The sequence below is a fragment of the Miniopterus natalensis genome, chromosome 6, assembly GCF_054644295.1.
Source record: "Miniopterus natalensis isolate mMinNat1 chromosome 6, mMinNat1.hap1, whole genome shotgun sequence".
Classification (NCBI taxonomy): domain Eukaryota; kingdom Metazoa; phylum Chordata; class Mammalia; order Chiroptera; family Miniopteridae; genus Miniopterus; species Miniopterus natalensis.
Genome location: NC_142086.1, coordinates 37,555,410 through 37,580,300, shown reverse-complemented (window position 1 = coordinate 37,580,300; position 24,891 = coordinate 37,555,410). Strand labels below are relative to the sequence as shown.

Below are 24,891 nucleotides of genomic sequence, written 5' to 3'. Positions count from 1 at the left end.
TCTGAACCCGAACTTCTGGGAATTTTAACCTGAACTTCTTCTGGGGTCTCTCCCCAGATTCATAGCCTTTTGCTGTCTAAAGAATCTTTCTCGCCACACCTAATTTTCGTTTTATAAGAATTCGTTTAAACAATTTTATTAAAGATTCCTTTAGAAAAGGCACATGGGAACATTTAAGTAAGAAGTATATCATTGGAAGTGGTGTTTAAAAGTCATAAAGTTTGAGCACTATTTCTAGAGGTAACGACCAACGATTTAGGTTGTTGGCAGACTGGGCTCAGAATTTAGCAATGGATGCAATTTTTATATATCTACTCTCAACAGAAATCATCTTCAGTGTCAAGGATTGGTTCTGCTGAAGCACGGTTGATAGGCTTGTGGCCTTAAGTCACCTAAAAAAGAGCCAAAGGCAGTGTCAAATACAGTGGTGTATGTGCTCCTGAGATGCTCCAGGCCAGGGTGAGAACCTGCAGTGCTGCGTGTGGCTAGGTAGCGCTCTCTTAGTGTGGGGAGTGCCACCTGCTGTTACCAGGGCAACAATTCTGCTTATTACCAGGTCAGGGGAACAAAAAAGACCCTGCTTTTCTTAGCTAGCAACAGACAGCATGAGATTTCCAGCAGCACCCAGTTTTCTTTGGCCAGAAGTTTGTTTATTTTTAATTCTCCCCTATCACTTGAATTCCAGTTGTAACGGAATGAATGGACATCAATATGAATTTTCTGAGTTTTTTTCCTGAGTTATTTATTTTTCTTTACTAGTACAGCACATACAAACACTTAAAGACACAATGTTGTCTTTAAGACTGTCACATTTAAGTCCTCTCTTTCTCATGGAGTCAACAGCGTGTGCAAAATAAACATCGTGTCTCTTACACACGAGAAGTTCTGCTTCCTTACCCACAGGCCCTGACAGAGGTGCGGAAGGTTTATTTGATCAAGGGCCATTAACCAACAGAACAAAGCCAGCTGAGACTCAAGTGCACCTTTAATTTTAGAGAGAGAAATAGAAAACTTCATCTTATTTGTTTTAAACCCAGGAAACAAATGTTTATTCAATAAATATAAGAAAAACTGACGTAGTTTCCTTGTGTTGGCTAGTTTGAGGAGGAGGGGAAGAGAAAAGGAACAGACGGAGTGGCGAGAGATGGGCGTGCAGATAAGACAGGGGGAAGACAGAATTATATACAGGAGAGTAATCAAACGGAAGAAAAGGGGGGGGTGTGGGGAAAAAGGCAAGTGGAAAGAGAGGCAAGGACGAAAGCTAAGTGGGCTTTGAGGTAAGGACCAGAGAGGACCGTGAGATTCGCGGCATATGATCCACCTTATGATAGCAAGCCCCTATCACAGGGCAGAGAGGGCCGCTCAACTCCCACGTCGTTGAAGGAAATGACACCCTATCATTCACTTGAACTCTGGACTTCAGCATCTCTTCCTGTTGCCGACTGACTGCCATCTGTCACGAGCTCCCTGCGCTCCCCCGGGTCCCTCCCAGGCTCTGCTCCTCGGGAACCCGCCCGGCGCTCTGGTCTAGGTGCAGCCTCTGCAAGCCCTCTGCAAGCCTGGCTGATCCTGCCCCTTCTTCCCTTCTTGGGGCTTGGCTTCTGCGAAATCCAGCTCTCCTATACATTTTACCTGCCTTTCTACCCCTCGGTTTATAAATATACTCTAGCCTCAACCACTTTCAAAATAAATAACAAACAAAAACGCCCCAACAAATGTCCTCCCTTTTCCCTGAATTTCCCTCCTTCAATGTCATTCTATACCCTCCCTCTCCCTCACAAACCAGCTCCTAAGAGCGGTCTGCTCTCACCTTCCATTCATTCTTTCCTCTTCCCACTGCTGCCAGGATCCTTTTCTGCCTTAAAACATATCAGAATCCTTTTCTCACCATTTCCCTGAAGCTGCCTTTGCTCGGGGTAACAGTCACCTCCTAACTGCTAAATCCAGTGACTTCACCTGTGACATCTGACACTGACAACCACTCCCTGTCCTGAAACTCTTTCCTGCCTTGGGTTGTGTGACACCTGCTTTCCTGGGTTTTCTTCCACACATCTGGCTGTGCCTCCTCAGCTCCTTTCCATAATACCTGTTTCTCAGACAATCCCTTACATGAGAATGCTATCCACAGTCCTGTTTTTATCTCCTTATTTGCCTTAGCCACATACATTTTCACATATACAGGGTGTCCCAAAAAATGTATATACACCTTAACAGCTGATAGTTCAATTTTGAAAATAAAATGTATTTTAATAAGCACTGCCGTTATAATTATTCAAAGTGTGTGTATACATTTTTGGGGGATACCCCAAATATATTTATTTTTATTCTGCCACATATATTTGTTAAATTTGTGAATTATCCCCATATATATTACTTGATTCTTTTTTCCCTTTTAAAACATTGTTGCTGCCATAATATGTTCAGGCTCTAATAATTTTTTATTCTTATTTATTTATTCCTCCCCTTTTTTTCTGCGAAGTTTCTTCTCTATTTAAATAACTTTTCAATGTCCTATTTGCCTCTATCCCCTCCTCTCTCCAGGTCATCTTCCACTCTGACACTACAATCATTTCTAAAATCTGATCTGTTCATATTATTCTGTTGCTTAAAATACTTTAGTGGCTTCCATAAGCTGAAAGGTGAAGTCTAAACTCCCTAATGCTTCAGACAAGACCTCAAACACCAAGGACTGGGTTCTGCCTGTGTGTCCAGCCCTGATTCCTGTAACTCCGCGGGAGGCCTCGTGTGGTGGTTCTACTCAGTGCGCTCTCTGTAACTCAGACCTCTCTCCTGAGCATCATGATGGTGTCCTCAACACTCTGCTGGACACCTATACTTCAAGTTTAACATGTACCAAAGTGAACTTGCCATCAATTCCTTCCCACCTCAAAATCCTCATTTTCTCAGCGGCACCACCATCTACAAGTTAGAAGGTCATCTTTGACTCCCCCATTTCACTTACTCTTAATATCCAATAAAGCTTTGTCAATTTTACCTGCAAATTCTTCAGTTCATCTTTTTATAATTTATTTATCTTGATCACTGCATCTGTGTTCTAATTTTTCTGCATCCAGTCTTGTTCTCTTCAAATCCATTTTCTAAACAACCATCACAATTTAGACAACTGCTTAAATTCCTTACCACGCCTTCCAATCTCCTCCCACCACAGGATCAGGTGCCTGCCTGCTCCTACAGCCTCCTTCTGCTGGTCCCTGTCTGCAGCTTCACACTCAGCAATGCACCAGGGCACTAGAGTTTGAGAAAATGAGTGGTGGCAAAGCTGTGTGGATGTGTCTGTGTAGAAGTGGGTGGGGGATAGTTAGATGGCAGGGAGTAATGGTTTCAGGCAGAATTTTACTTTTAAAGGTGGTTTTAAATAAATGAATGTTTCGTGGACTTGAGAAACATATTTAGGGTAACATAAAAATTGTGCAGATAGTTTTAAACAGAAAGTAGAAATAGAATGTTATAGTGGGAAGAGCTTAGAAGTAGAATCTAGTATTGATTTTGCCTTTCTTAGCTTATATGAATTTGGATAAGTCACTTAACCTCTCTGAGCATCAGTTTGCTCATCTGTAAAAATGAAGTGAGTAGATTAGATCCCCCAAAGTTCTTCCATTTTTAAAACTTATGATTCTGGAAAAACAAAATCCTGGAATGTGTTTCATATACCTTTTAGTCTGCCACTCAAAAACATACAACAGAAATTACAATGTTAGAAAATTTGAGTTAATTCTTCAGTGTTTCTCTCAATACCTAGAGTCCAGATCTCACCACAATCCTCAGCTCTTGCCCTTTACCATTACCTCCTGGGTTTCTAGGTCAGCAGCAAGGTTTGTGTGGGACAATACAGAACCAGGGAGGAAGAGACACACATATCTCAGTTACCATCTCTTCTTGGGTTTACCTTATTCTCATAAAAGCCCTAGCAACTGTGTGCATTTTGAAATGGTCTGAACATCTGATTCCTGAGGTCAAGTCACATTACAAGAGGTGGAAGCAGAAAACAAAGTGGGGGAATAGATTTGCGGTTTTGCGAGCATGCATATCATTCGTTAACACTTGCACAGAGCTGTGATCTTATGACTTCAGTTTCACAGAATTCAGTTCTCCAAATGGTCTAATTAACCTCACAGAAAACTGGCCCCAGAATTTAAGTACACTGCCTCCAGGTGACAGTGACAGGTCAAAGACACAGAAACCAATTAGTAAAGGCAAGGCTGAAAGTTGGAACGGAGCTTTGTTCAAGTAATATGCTGCCACCTCCTTCAAATGTATAACCATGAATTCTCATGTTGTTTAACATCATAAATAGGTTTAATTATTAAAAGCAATTAAACATAAGCGCAATATTTAAAAATTGCTTCAAGGTAGTGGTTCTCACTTCCAGCTGCACATTAGAATCACCTAGGAAACTAAGAAAATATATACTAATGCTCAAACCTCCCTCATAGAGACTCTGAGTTAACTGATCTGGGTGGATCTTATCCAACAGAAAATCTTTTCTTGTCTTTTTTGGGGTGGTGGTGGGTAGGAGGGTAGTTCTTTGCTCTTGAATTATCATGTCGTCTTTTTCTTTGCCAAAATAAATGGAGGACTTGGAAAAAATGCTATGACTAATTCTCCACCCTTCTGACCATTCATTCATCCATCTGTTCATCTGTCTCTCTGGGTATATACTGTTAAGGGGTATAGAGAAGACCAAAATAAACATTTGATTCCTCTTAGCACCTCTGTGGGCTACAGACTTCTTTATAAATTGCTTTCAAAAATTTATACAAAAGGAGCACTTTGTAATAATAGAACAAAATATTCTGATCAGAGAATAAGCTGCAAAAAAGTAGTATATACTATGTTTAAATATTCTGATTTTAAAAATGCATTGAAGTATAACACACATAGGAAAGTGCACAAATCATAAGCATATATCTGAATGAATTATCACCAGGCGAACATAACCATGCACTTCCTCTTTCCTTCCTAGAGATATCACTCTCTTGGCTTCTAAATTACAGGATAGCTTTGCCTGTTTTTACATTTTATATAAAAGGAATCAACAGTATGGATTCCTTTTGTCTGGCTTCTTTAGCTCAACACTGTTTGTGAGATTTTTTTCCATGTTGGTGGGTATAGCAATGGTTTGTTCATTTTTATTGCTGTGTGATATTCTAGTAAATAAATACCACAATCATATATCTAGGAGTTGGGTATATTACTAGGAGTAGAACTGCATTGTCAATCCTTTCAAATTATAGCAATTTGGTAGCTGTAGTGAAATCTTGCTATCATTTTAATTTGTATTGCTGATAGCTAATGAGGTTGTGTTTTTGGATCATTTGAATAGCTTCTTTGGTTAAGTATCTATTCAACTCTATTGCTAAATTTTTTTTAATGGGCTTGCCTGTCATTTTTATTTATTAAAAAACAGGTATAAAAAATACTAGCCATTTCAAATAATTGACTTGTGGTTTGGTTCATTTTGTCCATGGTGGATTTATTTTCGATTTCATTTTTTGTGCTTTTATTTTATCACTTCCTTTTATTTTATTTGAGTTTTATTTTCAGTTCCTTTTCCAACTTTGTGAAATGAATACTTAACACACTGATTTTCAGCCATTTTTCTTTTCTAACATATACATTTGAAGCTATATATTTTCCTCAAGCAATGATTAGTTGCATCCCAGAAGTTTAAATATCTCATATTTTCATTATTATTTGTTCATAATATTTTCTAATTTTCATTGTGATTTCTTCTTTGACTCATAAGTTATTTAGAAGTAGACTACTTAATTTCTAAACATTTGTGATTTTTTATATGTCATCTTGTGGTTTATTTCTCTCTCAATTCCATATAAAGGATTTCAGTCCTTTGAAATTTATCAAGATATGCATTATAGAACTTGGCAATTTTGGTAAATGTTGCACGTGCACGTGAAAAGGTTTAGGCATTCTGCCATTTTGGGATGCAGTTCTCTAAAAACATTACTTAATTCAAATTTGTTAATCATGTGTCTGTTCTTTTATATTAGGAGTTGGCAAACTTTTTCTTAAAGGTCAGAGAGCAAATATTTTAGGCTTGCAGGCCATAATGTCCCTGTCCCAGCTACTCAGCTTTGCCATTATAGCATGAAAGCAACCATAGACAATATGTAAATGAATGGACAGGGCTGTGTTCTAGTAAAACTTTATTTACAAAAACCAGCGGCCAGCCTGTGAGCCATAGCTTGCCAATGCCTGTTCCATCTAATTACTGTATATATGTATATACAAATTATATATATATATATTTAACATTTTTGTTCTGCTTATTTTGTCAGCTGTAGACAAGTCTCCCACAAAGAATGTGCATTTGTCCAGCTCTTTTTATTCTGTAATTTTTGTTTTGTATATTGAACTTATGTTACTGGATGCATACAAATATAGAGTTTAAATTTAAGTCTTCCTAGTGAATTATTCTTTTAGAAATATGAAATGTCCCTCTATTTCTAATAATGTTTCTTGCATTAAGAACTATCTTGTATAATATTGATATACTACACTAACTTTCTTTTGGTTAGTGTCAGTGTGGTGGTTTCTTTTTCTTTCTGTTTTTTTTATCTACAACATTTATATGTTTTTTAATTTAAGGTTATACTTCTGTAAGCAACAAATATTTAGTTTCTTGTTTTAGAAAAAATCCCACTTGGCATTCTATTCCTTTCTTGGCATATTTGAGTCCATTTATATTATACATACGTATCCCCCCCACTGGGTAATTATAAACACTGATTATCCTTCTGAGACTCTTCTTTCTCTAGGTCACGGAATTGTTTTCTCAAGTATAGTTTCTGCTCCTGAGATCACCTCATTTTTGCCTAAGAAAACCTATTTGTTCCAGTGAAGCTGAGTCTGAGACCTGTGTCTGACATACACCCAGAGCAGTGTCCAGACTCATAGGCTCCAAGGTTCTTGCCTACTAGCAGCCAGAACCACAGAAAGGTAGGTGGTAAATGGGTACAGCAGCCAGGAGTTGGCCTGTTTTTTCTTATTGATTTGTAGGGATTCTTTATATATTCTGCATATGAGCTCTTTGTCATTATGCGTGTTGGAAATATATTCTCCTAGTCTGTGGCTTATCTTTTTGTTCTCCTAATGATGCTTTAGATGAGTACAAATTCTAAGTTTTATATAACCAATTTAACAATACAGGGTGGGGCAAAATTAGGTTTGCAGTGCTTATGGAAAGTAATACAACAATTAACATATAATACAAGAATAAAGTCTGTGTTTCATGTACTTACAAATATAAACCTACTTTTGCCCCACCCTGTATTTTCATTTAAAACTTATTTTAAAACCTATGTACATTCCTAACCTGGAAGGAAAAAACTGGAATAGCAATAAAGATAGAAAAAAATAATTTAAGGTCTTCCTTAAAACAAAAACAAAATTTCCTTCAGGAGAGTGGCGCTGGTGAGTAATACCCAGTCACCAGTGACTCCTGCCTGGACTGCAGACAGGACAGGGCCCTCACCCAGACCCCAAGAACAGACATCTATGATGTCAGCCACCCTTCCTCCTGCACCAGTCTCCTACTGCCTCCCTATTGCACAGAACACATAAGGCTCTGCTGCCCAGCTGTGAGCAGGAGAGGTCAAGAAGCGCTAAGATAATATGCCAATGACATAATTTCTTTCTAGAGAGGGGATCTGTAAGGCAGGAAGCTGGACGGAGCATGCACACGCACAGGAAGAACAGATGAGTGAACAGAGAAAGGCCTCAGAGAGTCTGCTTACTGTAGCTGGAAGTGCTTGATCTTGGTAACAAGCAGTTTGTACTGGGCACCCAGGGGTGCCATTGATGCTATATCTACAAATATCAGTTGCTTCAGCGGTCCTGTTTCATTGGTGGCTTCTGAGGGACATAAGGTGCGGCTCACTTCCTGGTAGTTGTAGGTCCTCTGGTATCTGTAGCGGCCAATGGAGGGAAAAACCAGCCAGAATGAGAGAGAGACTAAATGAACAAGCAGGGAAAGAATCTTACTACAATTCACTTCTCCCCGAATTTGTTTCAAGCCCTTATATTTTAAATTTCAGACCGGACCTATTGACAGTGATTTTAGAAGCAGTGTTTTTGTGTAGGGCTCTGACATAGTAACAGGGATGTAGGTCTGCTTAGTGCCGACCTGTTCACTCAGGCAGTGCCTACATTGTACTAAACCATCCTCCTAATTCAATGAAGAAAAATTTCAAATTATAAAAGGGAAACTGTCCGATAAAACAACCAGGTGATTCCATTTTCCATCCTTCAAGCTTTTGCTAAATGGAACATAAAGAAAGCCCCAGAGCCCAAGTCAGTATTTTAATTCTCAAATTTCTAACTTTTACAAACAATTTAACACACACTCCATGTCCATCTGTGAGTGGCCTCTGGTTTTTTTCTTATAGTCCTATAGTGCCTGTGAAAATATAAACCCATAAAGGCAGGGAACTTTGTTGTTTTCCCCCACCCCACCCCCATTGTATCTCCAGCACCCATCACCTAATTGTGCTCAATAAATATTATGGAATGAAGAGTGCACACTCGGGGGGCATTTTGAAAGATGAAAGAAGGCCCGGCTGGGCGTGGCTCAGCGGTTGAGCGTCGACCTGGGACCCAGGCGATCGGGGTTCGATTCCTGGTCAGGGCACATGCCCGGTTGCGGGCTCGATCAATGACTCTCTCATCATTGATGTTTCTACCTCTCTCTCTCCCTCTCCTTTCCTCTCTCGAAAATCAATAAAGATATATTTTAAAAAAAAAAGAAAGAAAGATGAAAGAAGTGCCTCTCACTGAAGTTGACTGCTGGGCCTAGCCCTGTCCTCAGAGGATGACCCACTAACCAATCAAGAGCTATAGAACATTTATTTAATTCTGAATAGAATTACAATGGTAAATGTTCTTCCAGGTGCTACACATCTAGGCAGAGTCCTTGTGTGAACTTCAACGGGAATGGACATTGACCAGAGTTGAACACAACAGGGTATGCACCACGACTGGCATTTGCACTGAGCATGCATAATATGTCAACACTGCAAATGTCAGTTCTCATTTCACTAGGGCAAAGACCAATAAGATCTAGGCCACTGAAAGAAACTGATGTAGTGAAGCTGTCTGGGGAAAACCCCACTTACAGTCCTTGGAAGAGCAGAGGCACCTGCCAGGACAGCACCTCTTTCTGCTGGCGAACCACAACCAGGACCGGGTAGTCGAGGTTCTCTGAAGAGCTGTTCACGTACACCCGCACGGCACTGACCTGCAGCCGGGCAGAGAGAAGTAAGGCACATCCCTCAGGCACATACACGCACACACACGCATCCTCGCTGCCACCCGAAGCTCTGAAAAACTCTAGTCTCACATTTACTTCTGACCATGGATAATCCACACTCCTCAGCTGTATTTTCCCCACTTATATTGTAACCACAGTGGATCTCAACATCAATTGCAGAGCTCGTATGTGAACTTTAAAGGGGAAGGTTTTTTAAAGAACTGATGCCTGGGTCCGATCTGTCCAAATTCTGATCTAAGTAGTCTTGGGTGAAGCTAAATTATGGAGGCTTCATAGGGCAAGCTGAGGAGTTTGAATTGGGCAGTCAACACAAGATTTTGAGAATAAGCCCAGAGCAGAAAAAGAAAGATATTAATGTCCTTTACTTTTTATTTGAATATAAATGCTAAAGATAAAAATATATTAAAAAAAAAAAAAGACCTGCAAGAGCCTCAGTTGCTGACAAACTTTATTTTCACTTTGGAAAATCATTCTGTGCTTCAAACCAAAATGTTATTGTCATCTTTTATTAGAGCCTGGCAGATGGCCTGATGCTTCCCCAGCAACAAATGCCATAGGGGCTGAGTTTTCTTCTCTTTGTCCTGCTCCAAGGCATAAATCAATCCCTGACACAAACTGCTTTTTTGTATCAGTGGCTCCGTGGCTCCTTCTGACAAGAATTTACCGCTATCATGGCTGTTTTAAAGACAGGAAATTGAACTGCGGCCCTAGAGACCTAGATGGTTTGGGTGTTTTTCTTTAGTTTTTATAATATCATAGTCAACATGGAAAGAGCAAAATAGAAGAAAGGCAAGGTAAAAAAGCAAAAGCACAATTTGATCTTTCACATGAGACCCCCTCCACTGTATTAAAGCCTGTATTCTCTTGAAAACTCATTATTGGGGGAGAGAAAGTGAAACAAGACAATCCTGCAATTAAACCTTCAAGATCTGTCACATACTCAAAATGGAAATTGAGAGGAAACAGAATAGCCTGGATGTCATATACTACTATTTGGTTTTTTTATATTTTTCTTCTTGATTAAGCCACTTTGATTTTTTGATGTTTAAACAGTCCAATAGTAATTTATTAATTTGATAAGTGCTTGCACATGAAGGGAGCATTTTCTTGTGCCTACACTTTACATGTTTCCATGGAAATTATGTTGCAGCTGATAACTGCCAAAAACCCATCTCCAGTGCAGGCCTCTTTCCTGAGCTCTTATATTCCATAGGCACCTCAAATGCAACTGTCAGAAATCAAATCTATCACTCCTTTTACCCTTAACTTTAATCCCTTCTGAATTCCTTTGCTTGGTGAATGGCCCCACCATGCAGCCATCTAAGCCTGAAACCTGAGAGTCATTCCTGATTCCCATTTATTTAGCTTTCTCAACCAATAGGTCAAGTTATACTGTTCTCTTTCACACTGTCCATATCCAGGCCCTCCCCTCCACCCCCAAGGACACTTTCAGAGTTTAGTCCTTTGACGCTGTTAACCTCCCTGGCAGCACCCTATATAGTCTTCTTAGTCCCAGGGCTACACCTCCTCAGGTGCCAATTTTATCTTGGCATTCTCCTGCCAAAAAGGGCTCAGTGGTTCTGGGAATTTTCAGATTTACCCCAAAGTGACCAGAATAGTATAATAAATCTTCACATACTTGTCATGTACTGGCTTTAATAATTATTAAGAAATGTGCCATTTTATTTCATTTATACCTCCTATTTGCCCCCCCCACATACCCTTACTGCATTATTTTAAAGTAGATTCCAAAGATCTGACCATTTCATCTGTAAAAAGTTCTATCTTTCTCTCTAAGAGACAGGGCCTCTTCTTTTTAACATAAACATATTTCCATTATTGCACTTAATAAAATTAATAATTCTTTAAAATTATCCAATATCCACACAGGGTTTGAATTTCTTCATTTGTTTTAAAAATTGCTTTTTAAAGTTTTTTTTTTTTTAATTGGGTACAAATAAGATCCACATATTGCATTTGGTTGATGTGTCTGTCCTTCGAGTCTCTTTTAATCTAAAAGTACCCCTTCCTCCTTTGGGGTACCTTTGGAGGGAGAGAGTGTAGGGTGGGGCATTTATTTGTTAAAGAAAGCTGGTCACAAAGCAGTAGAACAAATCTGAGGTAACCACATTCTAGATTTGCTGATTGTACCCTGTGGTGCCTGTTGTTGAACAGATTCCTTTATCTCCTATATTTCCTGTAAGCTGATTGTTAAAACTAGAGGCTTGACTAAATGCCAACAGCCAAATTTCTTGATCTTCCTTGGAAGAAGATTTTTACCACTCCAGGTTACTGAGGCCTATATTTTCTTCTAGTATTTTATGGTTTCATTTTTGTAAATAATAGTATATAATATCAAAAGTGATTTCAATTTTATCTTTTTTCATATGGACTTCAGTCAAACCAACACCACTTATTAACAAGTCCACCTTTTCTGCACTGATTTGCAACCAAGATACGTGCCCTTGGTCTCAATTGAACCCGGGACCCTTCGGATAGCAGGCCGGCGATCTAACCACTGGGCAAAACCAGCTGGGGCAAGCATCTTTTGTTCTAATATTTGAACTTTGACTCTGGTTCTTGACAGACCTCCTAAATCCCTTGGAATTTCCTGGCTGATAGCAGTCTCTTTTGTTCTAAGGAGGACTCTTGGTGGGCTCCTGGATAGCTTCGGGATGAGAGCTGGTCACCAGAAAGACAAACCGAGGCATGATTATTAGGAGGTTGGAACTTTTAGCTCCACTCCCCAATCCTCCAAGAAGTGGAGGGGGCTGGAGATTGAATTAATGATTGATCATGCCCATGTGATGAAACTTCCATAAAATTTCTCAAAACACAGGGTTTGGAGAACTCCTGGGTAGTGAACATATCCACGTGCCCGGAGGGTGGTGCACTAAACTCAACAGCGACAGAAGCTACTACACTTGGGACCCTTCTGGACCTCACCCTGTGCATCTCTTTCCTATGGCTGTTCCTCAGTTATATCCTTTTATAATGGACCAGTAATCTGGTAAATAAACTGTTTTCTTGAGTTCTGTGAGCTGCTCTAGCAAATAATTGCACCTGAGAAAGGGGGTCATGGGAACCCCTGATTTATAGCTAGTTGGTCAGAAGTGACAGTGACAACCTGGACTTACCACAGTTGACATTCTAAAGTGGGGAACAGGCTTGTGGGACTGAATCTTAAACCTATGCGATATTATGCTAACATCATGTAGTTAGAGTCAGAACTGAACTGAATTATAGAACACTCAGCTGGTGTCACAGAATTGCTTGACGTGGTGTCAGAAGTGTTATGAGTGTGAGTAGAAGAGAACAGAAGTGAGTTTTTCCTATAAGTAATCACAACGCATTTTTTTTTTTTTTTTTATGTAGTCAAATTTACTACTTTTTTCTTGGACATTTCTTTCACCATTTTTTCAAATTGAGATATAATTCACACATACACAACTCACTCTTAAAGTGTACAATTCAGTAGTTTTAGTATAGTCACAGAACTGTGCAATCTATCTAATTCCACTACTAATTCCAGAATATTTTCATCACCTCCAAAAGGAGCCCTGGTAACTACTAATATAATTTCTGTCTCTATGGACTTGACTATTCTGAATGTTTCATATAAATGGAATAATATAGATGTTCTTTGGTACCTGGCTTATTTCACCTAGCATAATGTTTTCAGGGTTCTTCCATGTTGTAGCATGTATCAATACTTCATTTACTTTTATTGCTAAATAATAGTCCATTATATGAATATACCATATTTGTTTACCTATTCTTCAATTGATGGACATTTTGGTTGTTTCTACTTTTTGGCTATTACAATGTTGCTATCAACATTTGTGTACAAGTTTTATGTGAAGATGTGTTTTCAATTCTTTTGAGTGTATACCTAGGAGTAGAATTGCTGGATGACATAGTAACTCTATGTTTAACTTTCTGAGGAACTGCCAAAATGTGTTCCAAAGAGGTGCAGCATTTTACATTCCAGCAATTTACATTACCAGCAATGTATAAGAGTTCCAAGTTCTCCACATCCTTGCCAACACTTGTTATTGTCTGTCTTTATTATAACCATCCTAGCAGGGAGTCAAGTGGTATCTCACTGTGGACCCTCCGTATGTTGACTCTTAGTTTACCTGCCTGGCTCGTTTAGGAAGCTGCAGGCTTCATCTTTGGCATCCCTGGCACTGACAGAATTGACTTAGAAGCAGTCTCACTTTTGAGGTTTGTAACACAGTCACCAGTATTATGCAGCACATGTTTGTAGAGCACACTTTAGTCTGGCTTAAATCCACACTAGTCAGAACTGTGGTAAAACCTAAGGCAAGCTGTGAACGAGGCAAGCTCGCTTACTTCCTTTTTCTTTACCAAGAATTCAGACTCCTTCTTCCTTCTTAGATACTTGGTGCCAGAAGGGATTTCCCTCCATTTTTTTCACACATTACTCGAAGGCAGTGATTCTCAAATTTTAATGTGCTTTTTAGCATTCAGATCCCTCAAGCCCACAGCCAGCATTTAGGATTTAGCCGATCTTAACAGAACTTTAAACTATGCATTTTCAATAAGCATGCGGGGGATTCTGATGTAAATGGATTGGAGCCCACACTTTGGGAAGTAGTGTTTCAAAGAAACCATGCAGTGGATGTGCCCCCATCCGTCAGCAACACATCAACATGTGCGAGCGGGTGCCTGGTAGGACTGCGTCTGGGCCGCAGGAAGGAGACCTGCTGGGGGAAGAGCGGGACAGACGTATCCCTGCCACGCTTACGCCAAACCCACTGCTCGTCTCCACCCCCTAATCTTATTCCTGGTCTGGCTCTGGTAACCACTTACTTTTTTATTATTATTTAATAGTGATCTTACTAATTATAATTAAACACAAACTCAGAGAGATACTATTACAATAACTGCAAAAAGAGTATATTAAAGTAAGAGACGGAAGGCACTGGTTAGTTTTTCAAGATGAACAGATAAGGCACTACCCCCAGGAAAGGATACAGAGCCCTGTTCAAAATCTGCTCTGCCTTTCCAGAAGCTTATGTGCAACTGAGAAAACTGGATTACATCGTACAGTGAAGTAAGCTGCGTAAAGACAGAACTAAATGAAGACCAGCTTACTGACCATGCACAATGGACCCTGACACCTTGCAACACACCATTCCCAAGAGCCGAGATTTCCCTTCTGGTGCTTCTTCCTGTTGTCATGACAACAGACCACTTTTATTACGTAGATTTTGTTTCCTTCCTATGTTTATTCCAAGCACAGAATTATGTTACAGCTGAGGGAGGAGAATTATTTAAGTACTCTCATCCCTGGTGTTATATAGATCATGATGATGAAAGGTCTTAATGCTCAGAGGCTCCCTTTTTAATCTTTGAAAACATGTCAGTAGGGGAAAGTTCAGAATTATAAGTAACACAGTTCTATTGAATAAAAAGAATGAAAATAAGTTTAATTCCAAATCTAGTTTGGTTTTGTTAGAGTAACGAGTTTGTAGGCTCTATTAATTGAAACATCAGATTATGAATCAGAGGTTATTGGTTTCTATTATTAAGCAGCCCACTGTGTTTTCCCGTGTGATTGTGAAAAACTGACTCCACTTATAAAATAGCTACAATAGTATTTGCAAATGGTTCCTTTTCCTAATGTATAATTGTTTTAGTAACTCTGTTCTATTCACTGGGTGTATACCTCGGGGGGTGTTTAGGTTCTCTGGTCCTTCCTTCCTTCCTTCCTTCCTTCCTTCCTTCCTTCCTTCCTTCCTTCCTTCCTTCCTTCCTTCCTTCCTTCCTTCCTTCCTCCTTCCCTCTTTCTATACTTTCTTCTAATCCTCCCATGCTCCCTCTATCATACATCAAACATTTCACTGAGTCAGGGGCTATGGGAGGCTCTGGGGATATAGTAAAGGCAGCCCTGTCCTTGAGGAGCTCATGACCCAGTCAGAGAGACAAGTGGTGTTATCACCAACAGTACAATGTGTTGATAGCACAGTAGCAACGTGAGCAGGCACCGTGGGCACATGGAGAACAAAGTGGCTACCATGTGGGGGAGTCAGGGAAAAACAACACAGAAGCTGGTCAGTCACTTTCCAAGTTGTAGTGAAGTTGGGCTCACCCACATGGGTCCTGCTGTTGCCTGCCTGGTGCATGGGACCTTGACGCAGTGATAGAGAACCTTAAATCTGGGGAAATACTCAGGGAGATCATCTAGTCCAACAGTTTCATTTAAGGAGAGGTGATATGACTTTCCCAAGGATATTCAGCTGTGGATGAATCATGTCTACAACCCAGGCTGCTTGTGTCACAGCCTCCACGTGATGCTTGGTCAGATCATGCTATCATCGCTGTTTTGAATCCCTGGCTTCACTGTTGATACTACAATTCCACTGTGAAGTCTTTAAACTTCTCCTGCTATCCTGCTGTGAAGCTATATATATAAACTCCATACATGAAGGGAAGAGACAAGCCACAGACTAGGAGATGTTATTTCTACAAATATAAAAACGAAAATATCAGTATCTTAAATATTTAAAGAACATTTTATGCTCATAATATAAACAAACAACCAATAGAAACATATGTAAAGGATATAAACAGCAACTGAAGAGAAAAATGACGAAAGAACATGTGAAAAGATGTCCAGCACTTTATAAGCATTAGAAAGATAAAGCCTCAAACATATGACAATACCACGTTTGGAGAATGTAGAGAAACAGGAACTCTTGCATACTGTTTATGAAAATGTTATTTGATACAACCTCCTCAGAGAGCAAGTTGGCAATATCCACTAAAGCTGAAGACAAGTTCACATTACGTTCCAGCATTCCCACTTCTGAGTTTATACACATGAAATTCTCTCTTACATATGCACAAGGAATCATGAACTAGAATGTTTATTTTGCAATAACAAAATTCGGAAACAACTTAGATAGCAACAAAAGTAAGCTAAATAACAAGTGTATGAATAAATAAATTTTATTCATACAATAAAATGCTATGCGGTGGTTAAAAAAATGAATGAACAAAAATATGAATCAGTATGGATCACTCAAGAAGATGAAGTGAGAGAAAGAGCAGGTCGCAGAAGGATGCATACTGCATGATTCCATTTATGTAAACTTTGTAAACAAGCAAAACAATACTATATTTTTATATAAACATCTTTAGTAAAATTTACAACATGGAAATGATAAACATTAAATTTAAAAGAATGGTTTTCAAAAATCTTTGAAGGATCTGAGAATTTACCCCCCTTGCCATAGTTCCATCAATACTGAGAGAAGAAACAGACTTCTGGGTTGGAGACAAAGGGCTCTATTACTCTTGTTACAGTAACCACCATGAGCATCATCATATCTCAGAAGTTCCTCTTGCCCCCAACTACCATGAAGTTGATGTGAATGGGACCAGATGGATGCCTACACACATGCAGTGGGTTGCACTATAGGAGAGAAACCATGAGCTTAGGGAACCTGTATCTTTTATAATGGGCAGTAAGCCTGCCAGACCTTTGCTCCAGAGAGGGACACTGTCTCTGTCTTCTGAAGCTGTTTGCTATACTAATATCCTTGAAATGACAGTATAGAAAACATTCCAGTCAGTGCCTTCCTGTAAGATATGCAGAAATCAAAATACCTACGGAGAATTCTCTCCCCCAGATGGTTACTTTTGGGAATGAAGGAAGAGGAGAGGTGGGAGTAAACAGGGAATTCTAATTGTCCTTTTGTTTCTTAAGTTGAGTTGTGGGTACATAGGTGTTTGTTACATTATTTTCTATACTTGTTTATATGTCTAAAATATTTCATAATAATAATAAAAAGGAAGCCATGATGTGGCCTTTGTGTTTGCTCAATTCTGTGTGTCAATCCTCATTTTATAAAGGCTGTCTATTATTTGAGGATGTGACAAACACTCAGTCCCCAAACCCATCTTATTGTTTTTTGGGAAAGAAAAATTGCCAGGGGACCCAGGTCTAGATTTTGTGTTACAAGATATATTTGTTTCCTAGGTTTGCCGTAACAAAGTACCATAAATCGGGTAGCTTAAAACAACAGACATTTATTATTTCACAGCTCTGGAGGCTAGCAGTCTGAAATCAAGGTGTCATCAGGGCCACATTCTCTGAGAGGCTCTGGGGAGAATCCTTTCTTGTCTCTTCCTAGCTTCTGGTGGTGGCTGTCAATCCCTGGAGCTCCCTGGCTTGTAGCTGCAGCACCCCCATCTCTGCCTCTCTGGTCACATGGTATTCTGCGTGCCTCTGTCTTCACATGCTGTTTTCCTCTGTGCATGTCTGTGTTCAAATTTCCCACTTCTTACAAGGGTTTCAGTCACATTGGATTAGGGCCCACTTAAAAAATTGTTGTTGTTGTTGTTGTTTACTGATTTTAGAGAGAGCAAGAGTAAATGAGAGTGAGAGATTTGTTGTTTCACTTACTGATTTTAGAGAGAGAGAGGGAGTGAGATTGAGGGAGAGATTTGTTGTTCCACCTATTTATGCGTTCATTGATTGATTCTTGTATGAGCCCTGACGGAGGATCGAAACCTCAACCTTGGTGTATAGGGATGACACTTTAACCAACAGAACTACCCGGCCAGGGCAGATTAAGGTCCACTTTAATGACCTCATCTTAATTGATTAGATCAACAGAAATGCATAAGGTCACAGTCACAGGTCCCAGTGGTTAGGACTTCAACATATATTTGGGGGGGATGTAAATCAACCCATAACAATATATTTGTAGGATTTTAAAGCCATAAAGTCATTCTCTAAGACTCTGTGCCTTTCCCTGACCACCAGCTTATCCTCAGTTTGTACCCACATGCCAAGGCCCTTCATGCAGAGTGAAGGCGGGCCTGCTAGGAGAGTCCATTACGTGGCTGTTGTATGAAAACAGCTGCCCTTGAGCAAAGTGGCATTGCTGTTCTGAATCCCTTTCTTATCAGATGTTATAAAGTCCCATTAAATGAAGCATTCCATCCCAAGCTTTTCATAACTACTGTAGGGAACTATGCTGCTACAGTCACAGGTTATACTTTTTTTTTTAAATGTAAAAAAGATAAACATTAAAGTAATTGCTATAGTTAGTGATGTGACTGTTTAAAATTCCTCCTACCTGATTCAGCCTTGGAAAATCATCTTTGTAAACTTAGGCTGTAATGAAGAAAGATACGTAGACCTGGATTTTATTTCTGGCACTCACATCTACTATCTGGGTGACCTTGGAGAAATCACTTAACCTCTCTGGGCCTCAGTTTACTCAACTATAGAATGGGAACAGTAACACTCAGACTATTCACCTCCCTAGCCTGTGAGTGACAGTGTTCTGTGACCTGCAGAGCAGCAGGCAGAGCAGAAGGCAGAGCTGTCCCATCTGGGCCTTGGAGCTGTCCACTCCCAAACATTCATCAATCAGTCAGTATTGACTGTATGTTTTCCATGTGTGGAAACACACTTGGAGGCCCAATTGCCCCAGGCAAAGAAAAGGTTATACTGTCCATCTCAGGTAGGGTATTAATTTTCTTTCACAACTTGGCTTCCAGCTTTCCTGGAACAGCTCATCCATCTCATTGAAAAGAGCAGTTTATCTCTTGGGAGCTATTTATTCACTATACTTTTAGATTCTCAGCATTTTGTATTCAGAGAGCTTTTCTAAGAAGCATACTTTGCAGAACTCATCTTACCAATTTTATTATGACAATAACAAAGATACAAATATATTTACATAAGCTTTCCTCTTTGGGTTTATGATTTAAATTTTATATTGAAAATTCCAATTCCAATAAAAACATGGGAAATATTGAAGGGAGATATAATAACTGGCAGGCCATGAATACATAATGATATCCAGTCTAGATTCTAGGTACTTTAGGATGAACTTTGTTCATTCAACAAATATTTGTCTGCCCCTCCTATGCCAGGCATTGTTCTGGGCACAGGAGATGTGTCACCAGGCAGTGTAGACATAGGCACTGCCCTCACTGAGGTCACAGGTTTGCACATGGAATGCCAAGTAAACAAGCCACTGCATTAACATTCGAGTTCCCGTGGAAGTGCAAGGCATAGACTTTCAGGAGGACTATTTTCCTAAAGTATAAATAGGAATTAACCCCCTAAAAATGTGGGACAGAGAAACAGAAATGTCCAAACAAAGGGAACAGTGTAGTAGACGTAAGGAAGGAGGGAGGGAGGAGAAGAGAGAGGAGGAGGAGGGAGGGGAGAAGACAGAGAAAAAGCTGAGGAATATTTGAAGGATTAAGGGAAAAGCAGTCTGTCTGGAGCATGAGGTGCGTGAAGGGCCATTATAGTCTTGAAGAGTCTTATAAGTCACACTAGGGAGGTTGTGGTTTACTCTAAGGGCAATAGGAAGCCTCTGGAAGGTTTAAGGTGCTGCCACCTCATTGCCATGGCCATCCCTGGAAACCAATGTTGCCTCTGTTGCTGCTGAACAGTTGCTCCCCTGCATCATTGGGTCCCCAAGTCAATTTTCCCCACATCTGGGGAGAGCAAATGTGATTGGCAGTGCTGAGACCACACACCCGCCTGAGCTTGGGCTTTGGGGTGGGGAGAGGGTAAGAAAACAGATGCTGCTTCGCTTCATAGTGGAAGTGGCTCTACCTCCAGTGGGGACCCATGAAATGGGGAATTCCCCCAAACACGGAAGAATGGGGTTCCTCTACACATGGAAGGGCTACATGTGGAGCCCCTTTACCTGCAACACCAAGACTATCCTACACAACAAGTGTTCCATGGAACACACTTTGGGAAATGCTGTCTTAAGACAGTTTTCACAAGAACTGATGCAAAGTCAGGCATGTCCTGAAGACACTAAGTCACCCTGACCTTACCACTTTATACTCATAAAACTTATGGACTGTGCAACCCAACTTAGCACTCAATGACATATTTTCATGATTTGTGATACTTGCTAATTGTTCCATATATTTGTTTTGTCTCTCATTGAGGGTTTTATCTGTGACATATTTGAAATCAAGCATGTATTGAACACTTAATACATACACCACAAAATTTACTGTTTCTCTATGAGTGGAGGTAGTCCAGCTAAATTTGTAGCTTTCAACAAGTCCTAACAAACACCCCCAAGATGTCAGGGAAGTGGCTGTTCTGAATTCTTCAGCATTATTTCTACAAAAACTTTTCTCTCTCTTCATTTGTTTTCTTCTTATGGGACCCGTTTTATGTAGATGTTAACACTCCTCCTTCAGCCCTCCCAATTTCTTAGTTTTTTGTTTCTATTCTACATCTTTTTAGGTAGATCCTCTAGTTCCCTAATCTGTTGTTTGTGCTAATGTTCAACCCTCTGCTGAGGTCTTTACGTAAACAGTATTATTTTTTAAATCTGGGATTTCCTGTAGTTCATCTTTATAACTGTAGCCTGCTTCATTTAAACAATGTCCTTCTGCCCCGCCAGGCGTGGCTCAGTGGTTGAGCGATGACCTAGGATCCAGGCGATCGGGGTTCGATTCTCGGTCAGGGCACATGCCTGGGTTGCGGGCTCGATCCCCAGCTGGGGGCGTGCAGGAGGCAGCCGATCAATGACTCTCATCATTGATGTTTCTATCTCTCCCTCTCCTTTCCTCTCTCTGAAATCAACAAAGGCATATTTAAAAAAACACACAAAACAATGTCCTTCTAGCCATATCTCCTTGAGGATACTCTGCTTATTTTAAAGTCTTACTCTTTCTGTTTATTAATTCTGCTACATCTGGTAAAGGTCATTCAGTTGGACATCCCTCATATAGCTTCCTTCTGCAGATCTGTTGCTATTTCTTCCTGTGAGCTCTGGGGGTGTCAGCGATCTAGGGTAGTACTGAGAAGCCCCAAGGAGAGGGGCTCAAGGTGAGGAGAGTTCAGGGTAGAAGGGAGGTTAGAACAGAAACCCCCATAGGATAGAGGGCCTCTGAGTTGGCGAAGCCATTTTCAGCCCCTTCAGCAGCTCAGTGTGCCTCCTCCCATCTAATTTAACCCATACCTCACCCCCTCCCTGCTTCCGTTGTTATCTCCTGGCCCTGACTCCTCAAGGGACGGTGGGGATGATGGGGAAGGACAGAATGCTCGGGGTCTGCAAGTCAGCGCACAGCGGTCATCCTTCTGCACTCCAGCAGCCCTCCGCAGACCTTACCCCGCGGAGCCCAGCAGCCCCGCACAGCAGTGATGAAGCAGGGCCGGTGGCATCCACCTAGGCCCAACTGGGGGAGGCAAAAAAGCACAGAGGGAAAGCTCTCACCCAGCCGAGTTCTTCCCCATGACTTCTCAAATTACGGGCTGCCGTTTGCCTCGCTCCAATGGCTAACCATCTTCTGGGGAGCCAGAGGTCCTTAGTTTTGCATTGGTCCCTCCGTGCCACTGACTCCCGCAGTCTTTAGGCCTCTCCAGGCGTGGTTCCTGGGAGAGAGCCAGGGGCCGGTGCTGAGTCTCCTATGTGTGATTTCTTTTCTCCTCTTTACCTTTCCTGTCCTTTTCTATCTCCTACTTACACTTTTTCTCCCATGGAAGGGTTGAAGAAAGAAAAATAATTATTTTGTGGTTTGAGGCAGAAGTGAGGATCCACTCCCTGGATTTTATTTATATGCTGAGTGATTGCTTCAGGCACATCTCTTTCAGAGCCATTCTGAGGCCTCCTTAATTAAGGAGCTGAAGACGGAAGAGCACTAGAAAATTACTGTTATGACTGTTAGAGTTGTGATCTGACACTTATCAACTATTTATTTCTGCAATGGTATTTATTGCCAGACTGGTGCCACTTATAATTTCAAGTATTTGTCAGGATACAAATATTACCTAAAGGAAACTGCTTTCTAAACGAGTCAAAACATTGTCTGCAAACATCTTCCTTTTCAAAATCTTCAAGAAAAATTCTTGAGACAGCAGGAGAGACCTCGGGTAAAGTCATGTTTACAGACGAAACCATTACTAATCACGGAGTGAACATTGAGGCAGAGATGACATATATTATTTTAATTCTTTTCTCACGCTCAGATTGGATGCTCCTTTTTTTTTTTTTTTTTTTTTAATGTACTATACTTAGCTAAATTTTTTTCAAGTACAATCTACTTCCAATATTATTTTTATTGTTTTCAGGTGTGCACCATAGGGAATAGACAATCATATGCTTTGCAAAGTATTCCCCCCAACATTTCCAGTACATACCCGGCACCATATTTATTGCAATATTATTGACTATTCCATATGTTGTACTTACATCCCTGTGACTATTTTGTAACTTCCAATTTGTACTTAATCCCTTCACCTTTTTTACCTAGCCACATAACCCTTCTCTCCCTTGGCAACCACCAGTCCGTTCTCTGTGTCTATGAGTGTTTCAATATTGTTTGTTCCTTTATTTTGTCTTTTAGATTCCACATGTAAGTGAAATTATATGGTATTTTTCTTTATAACTGAATTATTTCACTTCACATAATACCCTCTGGGTCCAGACATGGTGTCACAAATGGTAAATTTTCATTCTTTTTTATGGCTGAGTAATATTCCTATGTACTGCCACTTTTTTGTTCAGCTGTATATTGATGGGCATATGGGACCCTTCCATAGCTTGGCTATTGTAAATAACACTGCAATGAACATAGAGGTGCATTTATTCTTTTGAATTAGTGTTTTGGGTTTCTTTGGATAAATACCCAGAAGTGAAATCCCTGAGTTATAGGGCTGTTCCTTTTTTTTTGTGTTTTGTTTTGTTAATATGTCTTTATTGATTTCAGAGAGAGGAAAGGAGAGGGAGAGAGAGAAAGAGATAGAAACATCAATGATGAGAGAGTTGCTGATGGGCTGCCTCCTGCACGCCCCCGACTGGGAATCGAGCCTGCAACCCAGGCATGTGTCCTGACTGGGAATCAAACCCCGATTGCCTGGATCCTAGGTCGATGCTCAACCGCTGAGCTATGCCCGGCTGGGCTGGGCTGTTCCATTTTTAAATTTTTTAGGAACCTCCATACTGTTTCCCATTGTGGCTACACCACAATGATCTGCATTCCTACCAACAATGCACAAGGGGGGTTCCCTTTTCTCTACATTCTCACCAACACTTTTCATTTGTGGATTTACTGATGATAGCCATTCTGACAGTGTGAGGTGATATCTCATTGTGATTGCAATTTGCATTTTTCATTTATCAGTTCTAGTAGTTTTTTGGTGGAATTTGTAGGGTTCTCTATATACAGTATCATGTCATTTGCAAATAATGATAGTTTTACTTCCTCCTTTCCAATTCGGATGCCTTTTGTTTCTTCTTGTCTGATCGCTGTGGCTAGGACTTCTCTGTTGAATAAGAGGGAAAATGAACATCCTTGTCTTGTTCCTAATCTTAAGAGAAACACTTTTAGTTTTTCCTAATTGATTATAGTGTTGGCTATGGGTTTGTAATATATGACCTTTATTATGTTGAGGTATGTTTGCTCTGTTCTCACTTTGCTGAGAGTTTTTATCACAAATGGGTTCCGAATTTTGTCAAATGCTTTTTGGGTATCTATTGGTATCATATGATTTTTATCCTATATTTTGTTTATGTGGTGTATCATGTTAATTGATTTGCAGATACTGTACCAACCTTGAATCACAGGAATAAATCCCACTTAATTATGGTGTATGATCTGTTTAATGTATTGCTGGATTTGGTTTGCCAATACTCTGCTGAAGATTTTAGCATCTATGTTCATCAGGTATATTGACCTACAATTTTCTTTCTTTGCAGTGTCTTTATCTGGTTTTGGAATTAAGATAATGCTGGCCTCATAAAAAGAGCTTGGAAGTTTTCCTTCCTCTTGAATTTTTTGGAATCGTTTGAGGAAGATAGGTGTTAGTTCTTTGAATGTTTGGTAAAATTCGCTTGTGAAGCCATCTGATCCAGGACTTTTGCTTCTGGGAGTTTTTGTTTTTTTAAATACTGCTTTGATTTCACTAGCTGTAATCAGTCTGTTCAGATTTCCTTTTTCTTCTTTATTCATTTTGGGAAGATTGTATGTTTCTAGGAATTTATCCATTTCTTCCAGATTGTCCAATTGGCTGGCATATAGTTTTTTGTAAAATATTCTTATAATCCTTTGTATTTTTGTGGTGTCAGTTGTCACTGCTTTTTTGTTTCTGATATTATTTTAGGTCTTCTCTCTTTTTTTCTTGATGAGCCTGGTTAAAGGTTTACCCATCTTGTTTATTTTTTCTAAGAACCAACTCTTGGTTTCAATGATATTTTGTACTTTTCTTAGACTTGATTTCATTCATTTCCACTCTGATCTTTATTATTTCCTTACTTCTACTCGCTTTGGGCTTTTGTTGTTGTGCTTTTCTAGTTCCTTTATGTGTAAGCTTAATTTTTTATTTGAATTTTTTTTTGCTTCTTAAGATAGGCCTGTATTGCTATGAATTTCCTTCTTACGACTGCTTTTGCTGTGTCCCATTGATTTTGGGTAGTTGTGTGTTCATTTTCCATTTGCCTCTAGGTAACTATTGATGTCTTCCTTGAGCTCATTGTTAACCTACTCATTGTTCAGTAAGATGTTATTTAGCCTCCGCTTGTCCGTGTGTCTTTCAGTTTGTGTGTTTGTGTGTG

At 40.0% G+C, this 24,891-nt stretch overlaps 1 protein-coding gene across 4 annotated transcripts in view; it reads right to left on the bottom strand.

The window, feature by feature from the left end:
* Positions 1-24,891, bottom strand: part of SIDT1 (SID1 transmembrane family member 1) — a 71,243-nt gene that overhangs the window by 37,203 nt on the left and 9,149 nt on the right. For all 4 annotated transcript variants that reach the window (XM_016200144.2, XM_087817869.1, XM_087817870.1 and 1 more), the window contains exons 2-3: positions 9,153-9,274; positions 7,776-7,946 (exon numbers count right to left, since the gene is read on the bottom strand). In XM_016200144.2, the coding sequence (XP_016055630.2) occupies positions 7,776-7,946; positions 9,153-9,274 (293 nt within the window). The remainder of the gene's footprint in view (positions 1-7,775; positions 7,947-9,152; positions 9,275-24,891) is intronic.